This window comes from Mesocricetus auratus, unplaced genomic scaffold (genome assembly GCF_017639785.1).
Source record: "Mesocricetus auratus isolate SY011 unplaced genomic scaffold, BCM_Maur_2.0 Super-Scaffold_4256, whole genome shotgun sequence".
NCBI lineage: Eukaryota > Metazoa > Chordata > Mammalia > Rodentia > Cricetidae > Mesocricetus > Mesocricetus auratus.
This window is the reverse complement of record NW_024429182.1, coordinates 93,231,891-93,253,933: the sequence shown is the minus strand read 5'-3', so window position 1 is coordinate 93,253,933 and position 22,043 is coordinate 93,231,891. Positions and strand designations below refer to the sequence as shown.

Below are 22,043 nucleotides of genomic sequence, written 5' to 3'. Positions count from 1 at the left end.
TTATTTATTCATAATGGTTTTTAGTAAGCAAACATATTCTGCATTGTATTAAATTCTGGAAAATTCTGGAAAAAGTAAATGGTCATAGCTGGAGGAATCTCATTTGGCCTAAACTAGTACTTCTTGAAATTCAAATAGATCACTTAGCTTTGCTGAACATAAATATATTGACTGCAAAAGAGAAAACTGTCCTACATACAAAACCATCTACATTATCCAGCAATATTAATAAAATGCTTACAAAAATATTTTCATAAGGACACCAATATTTCCAGTACTACCTTGAAATACAACATATTTGGTTCACACTCAAATGAAATTTTGGTCACATTATTTCTGTCTCTTTTCCAATTTTTAAAGGATTAGAAACAAAATAACTTTCACCAACATTAGACAAATTCTGAAACAAACTCTCCTAAGTGCAATGGTTAGTGATCTTTCCGGAAGAAAATCCTCAACACTCGCTCCCGAATCTGCTTGGTCCTTACCCCATAGATCACAGGATTAAGGGCTGGTGGGACAACCACATAAAGATTGGCCAAGAAAATGTGGATATACTGGGGCACATTATGGCCAAAACGATGTGTCAAGAAAGAGAAAAATGCTGGTGTAAAAAAGGTTAAGATAACACCTATATGAGAGCCACAAGTATTGAGAGCCTTGAGCCTGGCCTCTCGGGAGGGCAGGCAGAACACCGCGTAGATGATCCTGACATAGGAGAGAATAATAAGAACTACATCTAGCAACAAGAGAACAATGTTGCTAAGACCAAATATGATGTTGACTTTGATGCTGGCACAAGCTAGGCGGGCAATGCCCATATGCTCACAGTAGGTATGAGGGATGATGTGGTGCCCACAGTAGGGCAGCCTCAGAAGGAGAAACACCAGTGGAACAACCATGTATAGGCTTCGCAGGACAGCAATACCTGCGATGACACCAATGACTTTGTTGGTGACGATGACAGTATATTGAAGGGGCTTGCAAATGGCAATATAGCGGTCAAAACCCATAGCCAACAACATAATGCTTTCCATGACAGTGAAGAAGTGGATGAAGAACATCTGAGAAAGGCAGCCTCCAAAAGATATTTCCCTGAGACCAAACCAGAAAATTCCCAGCATTTTGGGGATGGTGGCAGTGGTCAGACTCAGATCAATGGAATCCAATATGGCTAGGAAGTAGTACATGGGCTCATGAAGACTATGTTCAGTTTGGATCACAAATAAAACAGCAGTATTCCCCAGTAGTGCAATGAGATAGAGAAAACAAAAGGGTAATCCAATCCAGATGTGTGCATCTTCTAGCCCTGGGATGCCCAGCAGGAGGAATGAAGAAGGATAGACTTGTGAATCATTAGACAGGGACATTCTCTCAGTCATGGATGGATGCTACGCTTGATACAGCTAAATTTTGGTGTGTGGCTAGTATGACTCCTTGCCAGCTTAGTCCTTTATCTTCATTCCTGGTCAAACATAAGAATAATGTTTTAATCTCTATTCATATTTATAGAAAGAGATAAAAATGCTTTTTGCTTTATGTGTAAGTCTCCTGAATTTTACAAAGCATCAGGTATAGAGCCACCAATACTGCACTGAATTCATGTAATAGAAGAAGAATACAAAGAAAAAAGGGGAGAAGAAATGCAAACTGCAGTGTGGCCAGGAATGCGTGGGGAGGATGAAGGGCCAAAGCAGATGTACAAGGTAGTGTTACAGGTCTATTTGCTTAATAATCCTAAGAATCACTCATGCATTTGTAATCTTGACCTTTCCCTATCTTGGAAGCAAAAACTACAAAATGTGGTGTATATTATGTAATAAGGTGGTCTGGTTCTAAGAGTGTCATAAAAAAACTTACCTTCTTTTGTTCTGTTGCATGAAAAAGCCGTATCATGTAGAAGCTCTAAATATTTTGATAGGTAGATGAAGAGATGAAACTGTAGGTACTTTAATTTATAGTATGGAAAATATATCATTCATGTATATTATAACTCTATTACAAGACTCACCAGGTTTGGAAAGCTGATAAAGACAATGGGAAGAATAATACTTGACAAAGATCATTTTGTTCTTTTGTAGCTATGATAAAAGTATGAACCAAAAGATTGTATTAATATAGACAAGGCTTTCATTTAGTCAGTGGATAAGTAAATGCATCCATTAAAGAAACTGTCCAGATATGGACCAGCTATTGGAAGAGAGAGCTACGTAATTTCTCAATATATTTCTACCTTGTATACATTAGAAGAGACTAAAGTACTCAAGATACTTCCATTTAGTTCTTTCTCTGATTCTATTCCAATGCCATGTTTAATGGATACTGCTAGTATAGTAAATTCTTAACAAGTAATACATTAAACATCTGAAAAAAGAAGCATGAAGCTCATTACTGCACATTTAGTTATAAAAACTTTTGGACTAATAATGTGGAAGTAATTGTGTTATGTATGATACATAGAATATATTCAAATTTAACAACACTTGACTGTCGCAAGAATGCAAGGTGTCTATCAGAGATGTTTATGAATGTAACCTGTCTTGGGGTGGGATTGATGTGGGAAGGTAGGGGGAGTTTTGGAGGTGGGTGGGAGAAGGGAAAGAATGTGGCCAAAAATATTGTATGAAAAAATTCTAAAATAAATAAAAAATAGAGTTCTACCTTATACTTATAAAAATGTTTAAGGATACTAGTGCCTCTTAGTTTAAACTTTGTGACCCATATGCCTTCATAGCAATGCCCATGAAACATAGCTGAGATGAAAAATAATTTGACAATTTTAGAAATGGTTTGAGGAACCCTGTGTTTATGTGTATGAGCATCTCTCTCTCTCTCTCTCTCTCTGTGTGTGTGTGTGTGTGTGTGTGTGTGTGTGTGTGTGTGTTCTAGGATGCTGATACTAAGGCAAACAAAACTGAAGTCCTTAAATTTGGTATGTGAAGGTATCTGACATAAGGTTACATCTCTGAATGCATACATGGTATTACAATTTTGGAAGCATTTTCACAATTAATTCCATCATGTATTTACAGGTATTCTACAAATACCAGTGTCAATCAGATGATAGGAACACCAATTTAGGTAAAACTGGCCATACACTCCCTTTGGACATACCGTTTTAGTAGCAAGAAAAGTAAAACTCTAAAAGGGACATTTTTAACTTGGCCTGAAAAAATTATGGTAGATGTATGCACAAAGTACTGTGAAGAACAGAAGGGGTTAAGGAAAAGTCCAACAAGGAGACTGGAACTTTGGGAGTGGGATTGCATAGCTGTGGATACACACCCAAATATGTGTGAGGGTGAGCATGATATGCATATGTAGATTTCAGATGTCTTCCTCAGGTGCCACCTACATTCTTTATTTTATCTTATATTCATTTATTTTATTTTAATACAAATTCTCTCATTGACCCAGAGCCCATCTAGCAGGCTAAGCTGGTTGGCCAGCAAGCCTCAGAGGTCTACCTGTCTCCACGTCCCCAGCTCTGTCTAGTACTACAGTTATATGCCAAGCATGTCCAGCTGCTTATGTTGGCTGTGGAGGATTAAATTCAGTTCCTTATGCTTACAAGACAAGCTCTTTGCCAACTACCTGTCTCCTCTAAAGTATTTCCCATATCAAAACAGCAAGGGTGAAGAAGAAAAGGCGTTTTGTTCTAGACAAAGATTAAGACCAAAGTGGGGGAAATGGAAGCACACTGACTAATCATTATGTAAAAGAGGGATCTGTGGTCCTTTCAGTAATCTCAGTAAGATTCTTAGACTGACCAGCCAGTGTCCAGCTCATCAGCAGTGGCTCCATAGAGCAGAAAATGAGAACAACATTGAGGCTACCTACCATAGAAAGAACTTTATGTCTGTGGAACTCTCAGGAGACCATCATGTTCTCAGACATCCACATATCCACTCAGAAGCATAGGAAAAATAAGCACATTGACTTTCTCTTCTGTACCTAATTCTGAAACCCCATGGCCAACTGTCTAACATAGAATCCATGTCCTTTATCAGAGTTTCCCCTCCATTTTTGGATCCTATTTCATAAATGTCTAAAGAGCCATTCTTCATGATTCACTTATTCATAAATTCACTAATTCAAAAGCATGGTTTTAGAACCCCTTAATAGGTCTTGAAAACAGAGAAGTACAGTCTGTCTATTTTTGCAGCTCAGACATGTGTAAATTTACACTGGATCACAAATAAAAATAAAAAAAATGAACATACTGGTACAATGTCATCTTCAAATTTTTCTCCTTAGTTTTACATGTAAGAATCTGTATGGTCACACAAAAAGTGTATGTAGGGAAGGCACAGCCTTGGAGGTTGCATGAGTGTGTAATTCCTCTGCATCTGATGCTTACGCATTCACCTTTCCTCTGTCACTTCACTCTAGCCAGGCACTAGCTCTTTCCCTGTCCCCCTTGATATTTTTTTCACAGTCTAAACATGACATGACTTACCTTGGTTTCTAAGTCTCTGAAACATCAGTTGGGATAATCCTGGGGCACGATATTTGTTTGCTGAGCAGAATGAATTTTTTTCATAGGCCTGATTCCCCTAAGAATACAACCACAGTATCATGGGTATCTTGATAGAGTGCAGTGTGTGGACTCTAGAGAATTCTTCCTCTCAGTCATTTTGTATATACAGGATGTGAGGGCAAGGGCATGTTGCTACTCCTTTGATTCTTCCTAACTGCCTATTCCTTTATTTGCACCAATAGAATGTGTTTGACTTATGATTTCAAATTCAGCTTTTAAGCTCTTAGTACATTTCTGGGATTCTTGCTGTTGTCTTATCTTCCTATCCACCCTCTGTTGCACCCCCTTTCACAGAGCCCTTTTACTCCTTCTGTGTCATTTTTTTGCTTATGGATAGATGAATAAACTTTCCAAAATTATGCTTATGTTATAAATCCTGGTTTATGTCATGTATCTCACTGATAACAGGCATTTACACACTAGATATTGTTCCGTGAAAACTGCTGTGGTGCACCGACAGCTGTGTCAAGAGGACAGCCTTTACATCAGCACAGGAACACTGATAGTGGGTTAAATAGCTATTTAAAGTAATCTGAAAAAAGCAAGAACAAGCAAAACAAAAATGAAAAGGGAGTAATAGCAAAGAAAAGTAGAAATTAGTGAATTATAACATAAACATAGCAACACAGCAAATGAAAAATGGGCTCTGAAAGGCATCAAAACTGAACTCTTTTTTTTATTTAGGTTAGAAACAATCTTGTTTCACATGTCAATCCCAGTTCACTCTCCTTCCCTCCTCCCCTGCCCCGCCCCAATCTCCACTGCTATCACCAAGGAGGGTGAGGTCCTCCATGGTGAACTCTTATCAAGAAATTACCAATGTTAAATGTTATAAACAGTAATAAAGCTTAGTGGCTCTAACTTATTAAGAGAACATACTTTGTTTTAATTTTGCCAGGCTCAATGAAGTATAATAACAATTAAGGATTCTACATGTTTATAGTAATAAACAATGTTTTGATAGCAGTGTATATTATAAAATGTGAAGTAATTAACAAGTCACTTATCTTAGATTTGTCAAGAGAGTACTACGATGCACTCTTTCAAGTAAACCACATCATTTTATGACAGATACAGCTCTATTCAAACGATCTCCAAAACATATCCATCCCCTGTGTCCAAAGCTTTATACCTCTTTATCTTCGTTTCCTAACCTCACTCACAGCATGGCCTCTGATCACTAGCATTATATTTTCTGCTTACAGGAATTACATCGTTGAGACCTTATGCTGGCTTTCTGTGCATGGTTCATCTTATTGAAGAGAGTTTCTTTCGGTCTATCTATGCTCCCACATTTGACAGATATGCTTCTGGTGGTTGGCAAGCTCCAGTGGAAGGCCACAGATCCGGGAATATATGGACATCACCAACTGTTCTTGATGAGTTTGGGGTAGGGAATGGGGTGGATTTGGAGAAGTCGGGAGAAGGGTGAATGTGATCAAAGTACATTTTATGAGATTCTCAAAGAAGTAATAGAAGCCGAGCGCTGGTGGCACACACCTTTAATCCCAGCACTCGGGAGGCAGAGGCAGGTGGATCTCTGTGAGTCTAAAGTCAGCCTGGTCTACAGAGTGAGTGCCAGGAAAGGTGCCAAAGCAATACAGAGAAAACCTGTCTCAAAAAAAACTAACAGAGAATGAGAAAAGAGAAGTTTATTATACCCACTGGTATAATAAATATCTTCCTGGAGAAACGTCCCAATGTTTCTTGCATAGTTTTCATCAGGCTATCTAATATCTTAGCAACATCTTATCTCTTTTATATATTAACATTTTTATCTACAAAAGGTCCCTCTGTTATTCCTTTCACAAAGCCTTTTGTCTGTTTTGCTTTGTCACCTATGCTTCTGAGATCAAATTTTTAAAAAATCTTCATTGTCAAAATCAGTGACAATAATCTTATAAGGTGGGAAAGATTGCTGCACAGTCATAACTCTTACAGAGTACCTTGAGTTTGCTTCCAAGCACTCACATAGCAGCCCATAGCCACCTGAACCACAGCTCTGAGTCATAATTCCAGCCCATCAAGGGTCAGTTTATATTTCTCAACATACAAACTGTAGCTCTACAGTCTCCAGCAATCCCTTTAACACAAAGAATAGGGACTATTAAAAATCTCCAGACTAGAACAAGGATCCAAGTAGGCACAACTAAGAAAGGATTGGAAAGCTGTTCCTGGTCAGCCTCTTTACTGCAACAACAGAAACAAAATAAATCTGGACACTTCTGCTACAAAGGACCAGCTCACTTCCATGTTCTGTTGGTATTTTCTGGGAAAAATGAGTAAAGGGAACATATTAGCCATGTGTCTATAGCATATCTACCTGATCTAGTAGAATAATACAAGTACATATTGGAGAAAAGGCAATAGTATTCACAATACTCATGTAATGGTTACTAGGTAGTCATCATCCATTAAATAGATAAAGAAAATGTAGTATGTAGTATGTAGTATTCAGTAATAAGGAAGAATACAGCTACATCACTTGCTAGAAAGGGGACGAGCCTTGAGATCATCATATTATGTTAAATAAACCAGACGCAGAAAGAAAAATTAATTATTTTCCTCTCAGTTGTGGACCCCAAATTGTGTGTGTGTGTGTGTGTGATGAAAGTGTGAGACTATAGAAGGTAAACTAGCAGAATTAAGAAGCTTTGAAGGATTAATTTCGGTCAAAGGCACGAAATACTTGAAAGAAGCTTTTATGAAAGACAATAAATATTGAAAATAAAGATATACATAAAAGGAAATAACAAATCATCAAGACAAAAGCTGTAGTATAGAGTGTAATGCTGATACAAAGAAAAGCATACCAATCCATGAAATAGTATTTATAGTTGAGCAAGCTACATATCATGGTTATATTATATGAACTGTCCAGAGTACTTTTAAGAAAATTCATAAAGACAGAAAGTAATGTTTCCCATGAACTGGAAGGAGGGATGAGTAGGGAAGTGACTGCTTAATGACATCAGTATTTACTTTTGGAAAGACAAGAAATGTTGGAACCAGATAGAAATGATAATAGCACAGCATTGTGACGGTACAATGCACCACGGAACTGCAAACTTTAAAATGGTAAGTTTTATGAAATACATATTTTCTAACAATGAAAATGCTACCACAATTATAAATTCCCAATAGATTCCAAAGTGAGGAGAGCAATCAATAAATAGGCTGGAGGAGAGAGGGCTGGGAAAGAAGAAAGAAAACAAAAGATAAAATGGATGGGACTTGCCAAAAAAAAACCCTGATATATTAAATAACAAAAATCCAGGAAATAAAACCAAATACTGGGAAATTGCTTAATTGTTTACTGAGATTAGCAAGAGTGAGCCTTCATCTGTTGCAATGACTAAAGGGAATTAATGTTCAGTTTATTAAAAGGACTCTGGCATCAGGAGACGTTATTAGTAACCATCTGCTCCAGAGTTTGTGTACACACACACACACACACACACACACACACACACACACACACACACACACACTTCATTAATATCTATAAAGGTATATTACGGGCTCCTTTTAAGTCATGCATCTGTATTTTAAAACTGAATACACAACTATCACATGACTCTCAGAGAAATAAAGGAATCTTGGTAAGTCTTTGCAATATGCTTAGAATTTAGTTTCTTAAAAATTGAGTTAAGATTTAGGAAATTCATGGAGCTTTTGAAGAATAAAAATATAATTAAAAAAGAGTACATGAGCAAAGAAACAACTGTTTATGCATGAAAATACATGAGATGTATAATGCCAGAGCAGTGAACATGATGTCACATATTAATTCTCTATGGAGAGATTAATGGGAAATATATTGGAAAACATTGGAAAGAAAATAATTTGACATCTATGATATTTCAAACATACATAATGTAAGTTATTCAAGTCAGGATTAAACACTACTGTGCATTTATCTACATGAAACAGAAACTCGGGGCATGATATAATATGCCTACATTCACTCAGTAAACTGAGAGCAGAATCAGTATTTAATCCTGTGTCATAGTCTAATAGCACTAAATGTTCTGTAATTGCATTAATTTTCCTACATCTTCTTGTCTTTTTAGTGACATAAGTGATAAACAAAGAAAAAGACCCTAATAAGTAAAGCACATGGAAATGCATTTTAATTCTTTATAATGAGTTCATCATACTTTGACAAAGAAGGAACACAATATAAAATTAGCCGTTTGGCTTCTCTTGATTTTCATATATTGAGGGCAATAAGTCAAATTCAATGCTGGTTATTAGAATTTAGAGTTAAGTACAAGATAAGAAGATGAGGCATGAGGTAAAAAGCTCAGATACAGCAACAGCAACAAGTACTTTGGGAAGGTTGCAAACATATAATAAAGAATTTCTATTTGCACAGAGAGTACAAGCTCTTTATATGTCTGGGCTCCCAGGAGCTAATATCCATGAATTTGTTCAAAGTAAAGACTGGAAATGACATGCCTAACTGTAGGATGCAGCCATGCCATAGAATCAAAATACATTGAATGAACTTTTCAAAGAATCAATAAAAAATGCATACTTAAAGGAAGTTGACCAAGAGCATGAACTTGCTTGGAGATTATTTTGATCAACTGATATCAGTCAACATGAAAAGTAGCAAATACAATGCTATGTCAGCCATGAAGTAATCAAGCAGTCATGTTTATGTAATGGAACCCCAATAAAAATGTCTCAGTAGCTTTTCTTAGATAGCAATATGCTCCAAACATGTTGTCACACAATGTCAAGAGGATAATGCATCCCACCTCCATGAGAGGACAGTGGGTGCCTCACATTTGTAAAGCTCACAGGATTTCCTAAGACCATCTTTCTGTGTCTAATTGTAATCAGCATCCTTTTCCAGTAAGAAACTGTATAACTGAACATAATAACTGTGAAGGATTCTTATGAGTCCCTCTAGTAAGTTCTTGAGAAGAGGATAGTTTGGGAGACCTGAGACTGAAGATGTCAGAAATGAAGGTAGACATGAGATTTGTGCTCTAAAACTTCTCTTTAGCTCCAAGCTGATGGTCAAATTTGATGCTACATATATTCAACTAGAAGTCAACATGTTCTCATAAGACAATTTCACATGGGGAAGATGCTTCATGGGTCCCCATTTCCTTTTGCTAACCCATGTTAAATTCTTAACTTGAGTATATCTTTCTTTTAAACACTCATATCCTATGAGATATGTGTGTGTGCTTATATACTCTTGATTCAGTTCCATTCATTGTCTTTTTCTGATTTTTAATTTATCCACTGTCATAATCACTTTTTAAATTTATTCAATGTTAAAATTACCATGGCTTTATAAAAACTTTAAAATATAGTCATCTAAATCATGCAGAATTTTCCTTTGAGCAAAATTTTATAAGCTATTCTTACTCAGACCCATATCTTCCCCTCTCTCTTTGTACTGTTTCTACTAACAAATTTACAAAGACAGATCTAGAGTGGGCCATGTGATTAATTTCCACGTGTTTTAAAATCTTGACCCATCTGTTAATGAATATAAACAGAAGTTCTGAGAAGTAGTTTAACTTACTAAAACATCTCTTCTCCATAAAACCAGATGCAGTAAAATTTATTTCATCAAATTAAAACTGTATGAAACAGCATAAGTAATAGTGATAGATGCAATGTTTTTCAATAGTAGATATCAAACTAATGATACCTATTGTGGTACGTATCAGTTTTATTATATCCTCCTAATATCTAGCTCTTGAAAAGAGGGAGTTCACATCCTTCCTTGCAGCAAACACTAATTTTAAGAACATAGCATAGCACACATCTGGAATCTCACCTTCTCACACTTTTAGTGAAAGTGAGCAGTGTTACTGGGATTATTTATACAGAGCCAAGGTATTGGGAAAAACTCAATGGCTTGGTGGAAATGTCTTTTTAATATCAACACACTGTTTGAAGACTCTTCATATTTTTGTAGATTTCGATTAAGTCCGCATGAACTGTCCAATGGAAACTGACAACAGCCTTTAGCCCATGCCCAAAATCAGTCTGCAAAAGAATGCCCATGCTCAATGTCACTGAGGCCTATCCGCTTTCCTTCCTGTTGTTGGGGATTCCAGGACTGGAAGCTGCACAGTTCTGGCTGGGATTTCCCTTCTGTGTTGTGTATCTGATCGCCCTTGTTGGAAACCTTATTATTCTTTTTGTCATATGGACTGACAGAAACCTTCACCAACCCATGTTCTACTTTCTGGCTATGCTGTCTATGATTGACTTAAGTCTTTCTACTGCTACCATCCCTAAGATGTTGGGCATCTTCTGGTTCAGCCTCCAGGAGCTCTACTTTGGATGTTGTATTGCTCAAGTCTTTTTTATCCACTTCTTCACTGTCATGGAGAGCATCGTACTCCTTGCCATGGGCTTTGATCGTTATGTGGCTATTTGCAACCCTCTCAGATACACCATGATCCTCACCAACAGAATCATCACAGTGATTGCTATGGTAGTGGTTATAAGAAGCCTATGCATGATTGTTCCCATCATTTTTCTTCTCCTGAGGCTGCCTTACTGTGGTCATAGAATCATTCCACATACCTACTGTGAGCACATGGGTGTGGCACGACTGGCCTGTGCCAGCATCAGAGCCAATGTCTACTATGGCCTTGGGAATATTTCAATTTTGTTTCTGGATGTATTTCTTATTATAGTGTCCTATTCTAGGATCTTATATGCTGTCTTCCACCTTCCTTCGCAAGATGCTCGCCTGAAAGCCCTTAATACGTGTAGTTCCCATATCTGTGTAATCTTAGTCTTCTTTGGCCCTGCTCTTTTTTCCTTCCTTACTCATCGCTTTGGTCATAACATCCCTCAATATATTCATATCCTCCTGGCTAATCTCTATGTGGTCATCCCGCCTGCCCTCAACCCAGTAATTTATGGGATCAGGACCAAGCAGATCCAGCAGCGGGTGAAACATCTTTTAGCTAAAAAAAGATTGAGTGAGAGGTAATTCGTTCAAGTAATGGGATGATAAGGTCTGCATGTACTTAAATTAATAATAAAAAGTAATAATTTTTATTAAATATTTGGGTCTCACTGTGTAGCCCAGGCTGACTACTAGCCTGAAATCTTTATGCCTCAACTTCCCTAGTAACTGGTATGCTACAAATACATATTTATAAACCATATAATGTATATATTATAATTTATTTTATAGATCTAAATATACATATATACATTTGTATGTACACATATATACATATATGTTATAGCAGCTGTTGAAGGTATACTGTACCCTCTACTTAAACCTGGTAGAATATGTATGTGTAATATGTATAACACACATACATATATATATGAATGTTGGTGGTGCCTATTGAGGACATGTTGTATCCTTTATTGAATCATGGCAGAGTATGTCTTTCAATAGCAAGTTTCAAATAATCATACTTTAATTTGCTGAAGGGAGAACTGACTGTGAGAACTGTCAAGTTCTAGAACTCTTACTGGTAATATTATTTCTTTCACAGACATGTTTAAATACAAGGCATATGGTTATGATAGAAGTAGATTTAAGTCATGGTCATGTAAGTAAAGAGGAAGCACACTAACTCTGAACTAGGAAGTCAGGTACAATTTGGCCGCATGACAGAAAGAATGCATGCTTGTGTACTGGGACTTGAACTGGATGACTTTATACAGAGAAATGTGTAAAAATAAAGAAAGTATTCATGAACTTCAAAAGATAAAAGGAGAAAGTAGCATAATATAGTTTGTGGGAAAAATCATCAACTTTTTCCACTATGAAAAGGTAAAAACAAGAAATAACAAAGTGGATAAGCAATATATCCTTAGTTTTCAAAACTAGAAGTCAAAAAAGACAGAATGACAACTTACTATAAAAATCTTAAGTAAAATATTGTCAAGCAAAATAAAGTCAAATATGATTTTTGAAGTTGCTGTAGGAATTGCCTTAGTATTCCCCAAAGTTTGTATAGGCCACAATTTGTTTGTACATATACTGTCTGCTTTAGCATTCTTCAACCCTGAAACTATCACTACATCCACTTGATGACTGAATAATTGAGACAAAAGTCTCCCGAAAAGTCACTTTTAAGATTATATTTGAGGACCAGGATTTTATTCTAATCTCCTCTAGATATACAATGAAATTGAAGATAAGTTAGAAATAAAGTATTAAATATACATTATCAGAAGGAAACTCAAAATACAAAAATGAGTTGAGTATGTTTGTCATAAGTTCTACTCATGTTCATTTCCATTAGCCTTTCTCATACCCCTCCCTCTTCGGCAAAAATCTTTATTCATCCCAAGAAGTTCCCCCCCAATTTTCAAGTCTCTGTGGGGGGAAGCATCTGTGAACACATTTATGTATGTACGTGTGTGTGTGTGTGTGTGTGTGTGTGTGCACATGCATTGTGACACATTAAATTTGATTCCAATGCCCACATGAGCATGTATAGGAAATAATTCCTAAGTATGAGTTATTTTTACAATTCTCATTAATGTGTTTCTTCTTGACTCATTATGCATATTCTTTTGTCATCATTTGTCCATTTTTTCTTTCATATTGGAATATATATTCTTAAAGGGTAATTTGTTTATACATTGCTACAACAAAATACATGAATAATCAACTTAAAAACGGAAGAGTTTATTTAGGTTTGATATTGAGAAAAATAGGTCCATCATTGAGGAGAAGGCATGAGGGACAGGAGCTGGGTGCTGGCTGGTCACATTGTCTCAGTAGTAAGAAGTCAGAGAGCAAACAGTAGACTATAAAAGCCAAGGTATTCACCCTATAACATATTTCTTTGAGGAAGGCTCTAGCTACTGAATGTTACACAACATTTATGAAGTGTCACCAGTTAAGGGTCAAGAGAACAGATACATTTCAATTTCAAACCACCAGAGTAAGAGACCAGATAATTTTGAGGAAAACACTTTAGAATTTATACTATTATACCTATGAAAGCACATACATGTAAAAATAGTTTCATTAATTAAAGTGTAGGAAATTTATACACAAATGAGCACAGAACAAGTACAGAAAGAAAACATTTGCAAAAAGTGTAGGGTTCAAGATATAAAATTGCAAACAATTTGTGAATATGTATACTTTTTGATAAGTGACACAGAATGAAATGAATAACAATTTACATAATTTGTGTGCATAAAACCAAACTGGGTTTACCCCTGAAATATTGCTTTTCATGTGACATCCAGGGATCGTGTTTTTGAGACATAACAGGGAAGTTCCACATACAAATTCAGAGAGATTATAATAGTATGCACAAGACCTGAGCATGATCAAGTCAGACAATATCACAGCGTATAGAGGGGAAGTGGGTCTGAAGTTCCCTATTTAACTGAGGAGCTGCTGGCAACTGTTAGCTTTTGATAGCCAAGGCTACACAGAGAAAGCCTGTCTCAAAAAAACCATAAAAAAAGGAATTTGATGCAAACTCCAAAATCTTCTAGACATTAGAGCCATTGACCATATTATGTCATGAGCATCAAGGTAAAGTAAGAGGGTGGATACTCTTTAAGACGTATCAATGGAGATGAGTGAGAATACTCTATCTTAGGCTTTTTGGTTAGAGGATTTACAGTATAAAAATACACCCAATCCATAAAATCTTTAAAATAAATGTGTCTTTAAGAACAGGTTTCTATCTTAAAAGGAAAACGAACAAGCATCAATAATGGTTTAAAGAGAAGATAATAATGCTGTTTGTGATAACCTGGAAGAAAACACTCACACCTTTTATAATAAGTTTAGAATAGGAGATACAAGATCATACGGCATTGGTCTCCTCACAGAACTGCCATTTTTAAAAATTCTGGAGCCCATATAACCCAGCAATATCTGAGCATTTACTCCATCCAAGACACTGTGCTAGGTGAACTGGAGTAGAGTTGAATGAAATGTTACTTTAGTATCCACACATAAAGAGAGAGAAAATGTCAGGCAACCTTAAATGAAACCAAAGGAAAGTGTGCATGCGGTAGTAGTGGCATGAAATTACACAAAGCACAGAGGTCATACAGAAGACTGTCATAGAGGAATGTCACTGGGGAAGAAATGAAGGAAAGCAGAAATGAGCAATGATGATTTTATATGAAAGATCTTTAGTCCCAAAAGACAGAGATATAGGTACAAAATTCACAAATTCCAACTAAATGTCTAAAAGAAAATTGGTTATTGAATGAAGGCAATTGTTCACAGTGCTTTTTATAATTTACCAACTGAAGTTTATAGTGTACAATAGAGAAAGTGGATGTTATAGGAAGAAATATTAAGGAGAGATTGGATAGAGTTAGTCTTAATATGTGAAAAATAGGTATAGATACAATAGCAAACATGTATTCTGTGAGGGAAAGACAGACTAGGAAGTAATGACCTTGTCTATTGAAAAAGAATGAACATGAGAGCAGACCAAACCAAACACACTTTAAATCAGAAACATTACTCTCTCTGTGATAACAACTCAAAACAGTCTGGACCTATAATATGAAAACTGATTCACATATTCCAGTGCCCCTCAGACTTTTGTACCTACATCCAGGAGATCAGAGCCAATAGGATGTCCTGGGAGGACTATTAGGCCTGTTCCACCACAAAGGAAGAGACAATTAGAAAACTCTACTTGTTCCCCAGCATAAAAGACATTAGGATAAGCTTTCTTAGGGGAAATAGAACTTTCACCACAATCTAAAAAGAGCTGATGATTCACTTTCTTACAGACTCCATCTCTTGAACATCAGGTACATGCTGGAATGAGGACTCTTTCTGGGTTGAAGGCACTGATGGGCTTATCTGGAGTTCTCTACACTGCTACAGCGATGAATGTATATTGAACCTACTCTTTTTTCATCTTTAAAAAACTTATCTGTTTCCATGTCCAACCTAAGACAGCATTTTAAATAAAACAAAGCACAAGAGTTGATGAGGGAAGTCAAATTTTGGAGAGTTCGCCAGCATAAATTTAATGTTCTCCATGTTCTCCTTTACCCTAGGAAAGCCACTCATCTTCATATTTCCCTTCTTCACCTTCCACACCACATCTGCTCCTCTGATCTAAGGCATAATATCCAGTACAGTGTTTTTCTACTATGCTGTGGAGAGGATTATAATGTAAGACTCTTGGGTACATGTTTATGCACAGAGGGTTCTGAAAAACATGTTCAGGGATCCTGGGACATGTCTAGACTTATTAAAACTTCTCTACATGGGATCAGTGAGATCAGAAGCCCATAAGTTTGAAAGGGCTGCCTTTAAGAACCTAGACCACAAGGCTATCGACTCTACATAAGGACTGGGAAAAAATATTAAGAGACATCAGAATTCAGTCAGGGTACAGAGGAGACAGCCAAGAGGAGGAAGAGGGCTCAAATATGCAGAAGCCTCCCTTTTCTTAAGATTGTTCTGAGAATCATTCTCTACACAGAAAAATGCAGCTCAGGGGAACTGGTCATATAAGGTAAAGACTGTGGTATACATGAAGACTTTGTATGCTTTGCTTCTGTGCCTTTCTTTTCTGTTCCTTCCTCTCTCTCTCTCTCTCTCCCTTCCCTTACTCTTCCCTTCTCCCCTCTATCAACCTCCCTTTGATACAACCACATACCTTTATTGCTTATAAAACCATGGGCACACACATACTTCAATGATAATGAAAATTACAAAGGCTTGAAAGCTGGCACACGGTAGAAAAGCCAGCAGTGACATTTGCCCTCTTCTTCTATGAAAGAAGAACACTTCCAGATCAACTTTGTATGTGGATTAGCAGTTGAGATATGACTGATGTCAGTATCCAGATAGAATTTCATTGGTAGTTTCATCTTTGCTATTGCCTGCTCCTGTCTCTCTTGTATCCCTTGTTATTTAAGAGCCATACCATCTATTTTGATCACCTAGTCCCACTATCTTTGGGAAGTGTATCCAAACCTTTGATATAATACCCCTACTGGAATAGCCAAATTTAGACAGTTATTCTGTCCTCCTTCACATCTTGATGAAGCTATGGAAAGCTGAAGCGGGAGGAGTAAGAATACAAAGAGAGCCAGGTTTTCTTCAAGCTGAGCAGTACTGGATTATATTAGTATAAGTGGATATCTAGAGAACGGCAAATGTCTGGTCTGGTAGCAGCCCCTCATTCTTCTGTAACAACCCACTCATCTTCCAGGCTACAATGACCTCATTTTAAATAATGGTCTTTTCTTACCACCTTGGATTAAAATATAACACTAGGGAGCATCGGTGATTCTTTTGCTCCCTTCTGAGATGCTTCACTCACATCCATTAATTTTGTTCATTCTGAAAATAATGAACATTAGTTACATTTACTCCCTCAATTTTACAAGGAAAAAAAGCCTGATTTATAAAATAGAGCAATTAGCCAAAGTTCTTCAGCAAGTAAATGGCACAACAAAATTTTCAGTCATTTGAAGTCTAAGTAGCTTCAGGTCTCACCAAATCCTCTTAATGATCTGAAAGAGCCAATGAGAAAGAAACAATTGTGAAAAGGAATCACAAGATCAGTGGCCACAGTGTTTGTGGGTACTATAAGAGAAAATACCCTAATTACCATAAACTCAGGTTTTAAAGGGTGCTGTGGGATTGATGTCTTTATCAGTGAATCTGTCTAAACCAAGATGGCTTCCAAAACTGATCAGGTTGTTAGATGCATGTGTCAGCCACTTTGGGTAACACCTCACTGGAGCACAAAAACAAGAACAAGAATTCTGGTTAAATTTGTACAGAAGTAGGTTTCTTAGTCTTGGTAGCTCTATGTGACACTACGCAAGACTGGTCCCCATCTCTCACTCTCCTGGTACCTCACCTGTGCCAGTAAAGTGTCCTGTTATTAAACAACCACCCTGAAGATATTATTGACTATAAATTAATCAAATTCCATAAATAGCTTTCAATTTCTCAAACTGCCATCTTCCCCTCAACACTGGCAACAGTTGTCCTGTTCCTTCTGCCTCAATTTCTGTAGGGTCTTCTATGTCTTCTTTTATATTTATAGGATGTTTACTTTATATATTATATTGCCAGTTTACATTATTTATCTTCTAACAAGAAGAAATTTTTAGAAAGATATGCATAGTGGTTTCTTATTGTCAACATGATATAAATCAGGCTGTATGAGGAAAGAAGAAATCTTATTGAAATATTTCTTTTATTTTTAAGATTATAATATTTAAATCATTACCTCCTCCCCTTCCTCCCTCAAACCTTCCTTTAGACCATCCCTTTGCTCTTTTTCAAATTCATATTAAGAAATGTCTACATGAATTTCCCTGTCAGCAAGCCTGTGTGGTATTGTGTTGATTAGTGATAAATGTGGTTGAACCCAGGTCACTGAGGATGATGCCATCCCTGATCTAGAGGTCCTGGACTGTATAAGAAAGCAGGCAGTGCAAGCCATGGGGAACAAGCCAGTAAGCAGAATTCTGCCATAGCCTTTACTACAGTTTCTGCCCCAGATTCCTGCTGTGAGTTCCTGCCCTGACTTTTTTCAGTGATAGAGTATGACCTGAGAGTTGTAAATTGGAATAAAACTTTCCTGCTTAAGTTGCTTTTAATCATGGTGTTTTATCACAGCAATTAAAACTCTAAGACAGATACATGACTACTGACAAATAACTATGAAAGCTAGAAATATTTTTGCAATTAACACAGCCCCCCAAAACTATTAAAAATTAATGATGTTGCTCAGAGCAACATAATTAGAATGAGAAAAATTTTAAGACAGAACATCTCATTGGCCTTAATTATGTTGTGTTGACTATACTGAACGAACAAACAAATCCCTAGAATTTTATGAAATCAAACACTAATGAAAGTATAATTCACCGCATAGAATTTATGACTTTTTAATAGCAGACCACACTTTGAGAGACATTGGACATACATGGTAATGTACCCAATGTGATGAGTGAAAACGAACACTTAAGATATGTGAGCATATATCACAAGATGAAACATTCCATTTTTTCAGAGACCTCATGTGCTAGGAAAAAGGTCAATATTGAGTAATTTGGGCTGCAATAGGTCTCAGAAGTAATATATGTGTTGAGTGAATTGCTCAATTACTCTGAAAGAAAATATCTTATTTTCATAAGTACTTATACTATTTTATTTAGCACACTAATAGGTGTTTCCCCATCTCCCAGAACCTTGAATATGGCCAGAATTCTCAAACACTTTCTAGGAGAATGTCTTCTGTCAATAGCACCCACTTCCATCCTTCCTCCTTTATCCTACTGGGGATTCCAGGTCTGGAAGTTTTTCATGTATGGATTCCTTTCCCATTCTGTCTTGTGTATCTGACTCCTCTTGTGGGAAACATCACCATTCTCTTTGTAATCAAGACTGAACACAGCCTCCATCGGCCCATGTTCTACTTTCTGACCACATTGTCTATGATTGATCTGTGTCTATCCACATCCACCATCCCCAAAATGCTGGGTATCTTCTGGTTCAATCTCCATGAGATCAGTTTCAGGGACTGCCTTGCTCAGATGTTCTTTATTCACATGTTTACAGGCATGGAAACTGTTCTGCTTGTGGTCATGGCTTATGACTGCTATGTTGCCATCTGCAATCCTCTCCAGTACGCCATGATCCTCACCAATAAAACCATCAGCCTTCTAATCTCAGTTGTTATTGGAAGAAATTTAATTCTTGTGACTCCATTTGTGTTTCTCATTATGAGACTGCCCTTCTTTGAGCACCACATCATGCATCACACAGACTGTGAGCACATGGGTCTTGCTTGATTAGCCTGTGCACCCATCAAGATCAATATCATTTATGGTCTTGTGGTGATTTCCCATATCCTTGTGAACATGATCCTGATTGCCTGTTCCTATGTGCTTGTCCTCCGAGCTGTTTTCCAATTTCCCTCTCAAGATGCCCGACTGAAGGCTCTCAACACTTGTGGCTCCCATGTCTATATCATGCTGTGTTTCTACATACCAGCATTGTTTTCTTTTCTGACACACTGCTTTGGCCATAATGTTCCCCACTATATCCATATTCTTTTAGCTAATCTATATGTAATTGTCCCACCTGGTCTAAACCCTGCATTTATGGGGTAAGGACTAAGCAGATCCAAGAGAAAAATAATAAAAAATATTTGTATATAAAGAATAATTCTATGTAAAGTTTGGGTAAATATATCCACATATTGCTCAAGGTATAACAATCTTGGTTTCTTGAAAGTCTTTATAATTTTAGATTTGATTGCTGTGCCTTCTATTTTTATTAAAAGTGCTTTAGTGTTGCTAACTAAGAAAACTACAATTCTGCCCAGCCTCCCCAGCCCCCTTCACATATCTGAACACTAAGTTTAGAAAGTCATAGAGATGATGCTGAAGTTGGCAGTGGCCTTTGAATGGAATTACCTGCAAGAGTGGTTAAATCTTTCCATTCTCCACACATCTTTTCTTTAAGTAAGTTTGAATACTGAAGGACACTGTGACCTAACAATGTTATAGATGCAAGGTTTAGTTCTAAACTTAGTACTTAGTGGCATTTGAACTGACTCACATAATTCTATTTTTTACAATAAGTCCAGACTTTTCTTGCACCTCTAAAGTCTCTAAATTCACTTTGAGTAATTGTCTACATCTTAATCTCCCAGTCATTTATTGTTCCCTTTTGTGTTCTCACTCCTCCCGGCTCCTTCTTTATTCTTTCTCCAATAAACTAGTTTTCAGTGTCTTAAATGATTTGATAGACTATCATATGAACATTAATGAAATGTGATACTCTTTTTCCAATTTTGTGCAAGTCCTTGTAGATGTGAGTAACTGTAAGTGTCTTTTGTCTTAATCCAATCTGATTCTATACATAATTTACCTTCATCTATATAGTATTTCATAACATTTAGAATAGGAAATAAGATCATTTTTATGGCATAAGCCAAAAAAAATCTCAGCAAAATTTCTTAATGCTATGGACTTTGAATATTTGTTCATATTATGAAATTCCCAATATGGGTTGGTGAGGTCAAGCATCCTGGAGCTGCTGATTGACAAAGATTACAGTGCTCTGATTACTTGGACTGACTCTTCACTGCCCTTGCTGGAATTTGCTGCACAACTCTTGCTTATATCTTTGACATGTTTGATGTTTGAAATCCTTGCTGTTAAAGGCTAAGGAGGCTAGTATTGGGACAGTGTAACAATTCTTGTGAAAGCTGATGTTAAGGATAAAACTAATGGTGATTCCCTGGAATAATTAGTTGTATAAGAAATTGAGTCTTCTATAGAAAATATTAGTTAAGTGGTACTAATGAGCATGAGATATAGGATATGGAACAAATTATTTACAAAGAAAAACTTAGGCAAACTCTAAACTCTGGTAAGCTATGACTGACTCATTAGGATTTTGTTTTTTTAGTCAAAACACAAAACTAGCATGAACAAGGCAAAGATTCTTGATAACAAAGTTAATGACAGGCCTTGGTACTCTCCTGAAGGCAAAGGAAAAAGTTTTAGGAGTCTGCAACCTGCAGGGTTTGCTGGTTTGTGTGGGTGAATCTGGCTTCAGTTTTTACAGCTGATGCCACATACACCTATAGGTTATTTACTACAAATTTCCAGTGGGAAAATTTAATCTACCCACCTTAGTCTTGCAAGAAAAATGACTGGAGTCTAAATAAACACAGACATTTGTTTCTACAGAGTGTATCAAATAGACACATTTTTAGCATGACTTTCATGTAGCTAGAAAAGGAAGATCATTCAACAGATTATCTTAACTTGAAAATGTTGAGGCTCAGAAAGACAAGTATTAAGTGTTTCTCACATGTAAAATATGAAGGGTGGTCATTGTGAAGATAGAGGGAAGATTATATGGGGAAAAGGTGGATAGGGCAAGAGGAACTATATTAAGGTAATGGAGGGGTAAATGTTAGCAATGCATTATATATGAAATGAGACCTACCCCTGTGGTAAATTATCCTTTTCTAGTCATAAAAATAAACTATAAAAATAAACACTTTACCTCTGTAATCTGACAATTTGTTATTAAACTGTGTGTCATTTATAAAAGGTCACCAACATTCTGATTTCTGCTTTTCATCCTAAAAGGAATCAAGGATCTCTGAAGAGATGTTCTCAGCCTTGCAGCTATGAAAATACACATATATGTCTAAAGTATATTCTAATATTGAAAGTAGGATGATAGTATGAGGATCTTTTGCTATTTTTGCAAAACTGTAGTTGATTTAACAATTAAGTATCCATACAGTTCAAATGGCAAGCAAGTTTTTGTTTATTTAATGTATATTTATCAGAGTCAAATTTATGAGCTCCATAAAAAAAGAGATTACATCTATGATCTTTGCCTTGGCACATGCACACTGCTGACATCTACTGGTCAAAGGGAATACATGTCTTGATCAAATGAACAGTGAGTTTTTCATGGGCTTCCTACAGCATGAAGAAAGGTAACTGCAGTTATTTTTCTACTGAATTACTTATTTAGTTATTGAGC

The 22,043-nt window shown here is 36.5% G+C and overlaps 3 protein-coding genes across 3 annotated transcripts; 2 read left to right on the top strand and 1 right to left on the bottom strand.

Moving 5' to 3' along the window:
- Positions 1-428: 428 nt before the first annotated feature.
- Positions 429-1,382, bottom strand: LOC101830757 (olfactory receptor 52E8). The gene has a single exon (XM_005087464.1). It carries the CDS (start codon positions 1,380-1,382, stop codon positions 429-431), a length of 954 nt encoding a protein of 317 aa, XP_005087521.1.
- Positions 1,383-10,543: 9,161 nt separating this feature from the next.
- Positions 10,544-11,519, top strand: LOC101833391 (olfactory receptor 52E8-like). The gene is given in 2 exon segments (XM_005087468.3): positions 10,544-10,573; positions 10,575-11,519. Coding segments are annotated over 2 exon segments (975 nt in total).
- A 7,235-nt stretch (positions 11,520-18,754) lies between these two features.
- Positions 18,755-19,704, top strand: LOC101833132 (olfactory receptor 52E4-like). Its single transcript, XM_013126240.2, is given in 2 exon segments — positions 18,755-19,619; positions 19,622-19,704. Coding segments are annotated over 2 exon segments (948 nt in total).
- The last annotated feature ends 2,339 nt before the right edge of the window (positions 19,705-22,043 follow it).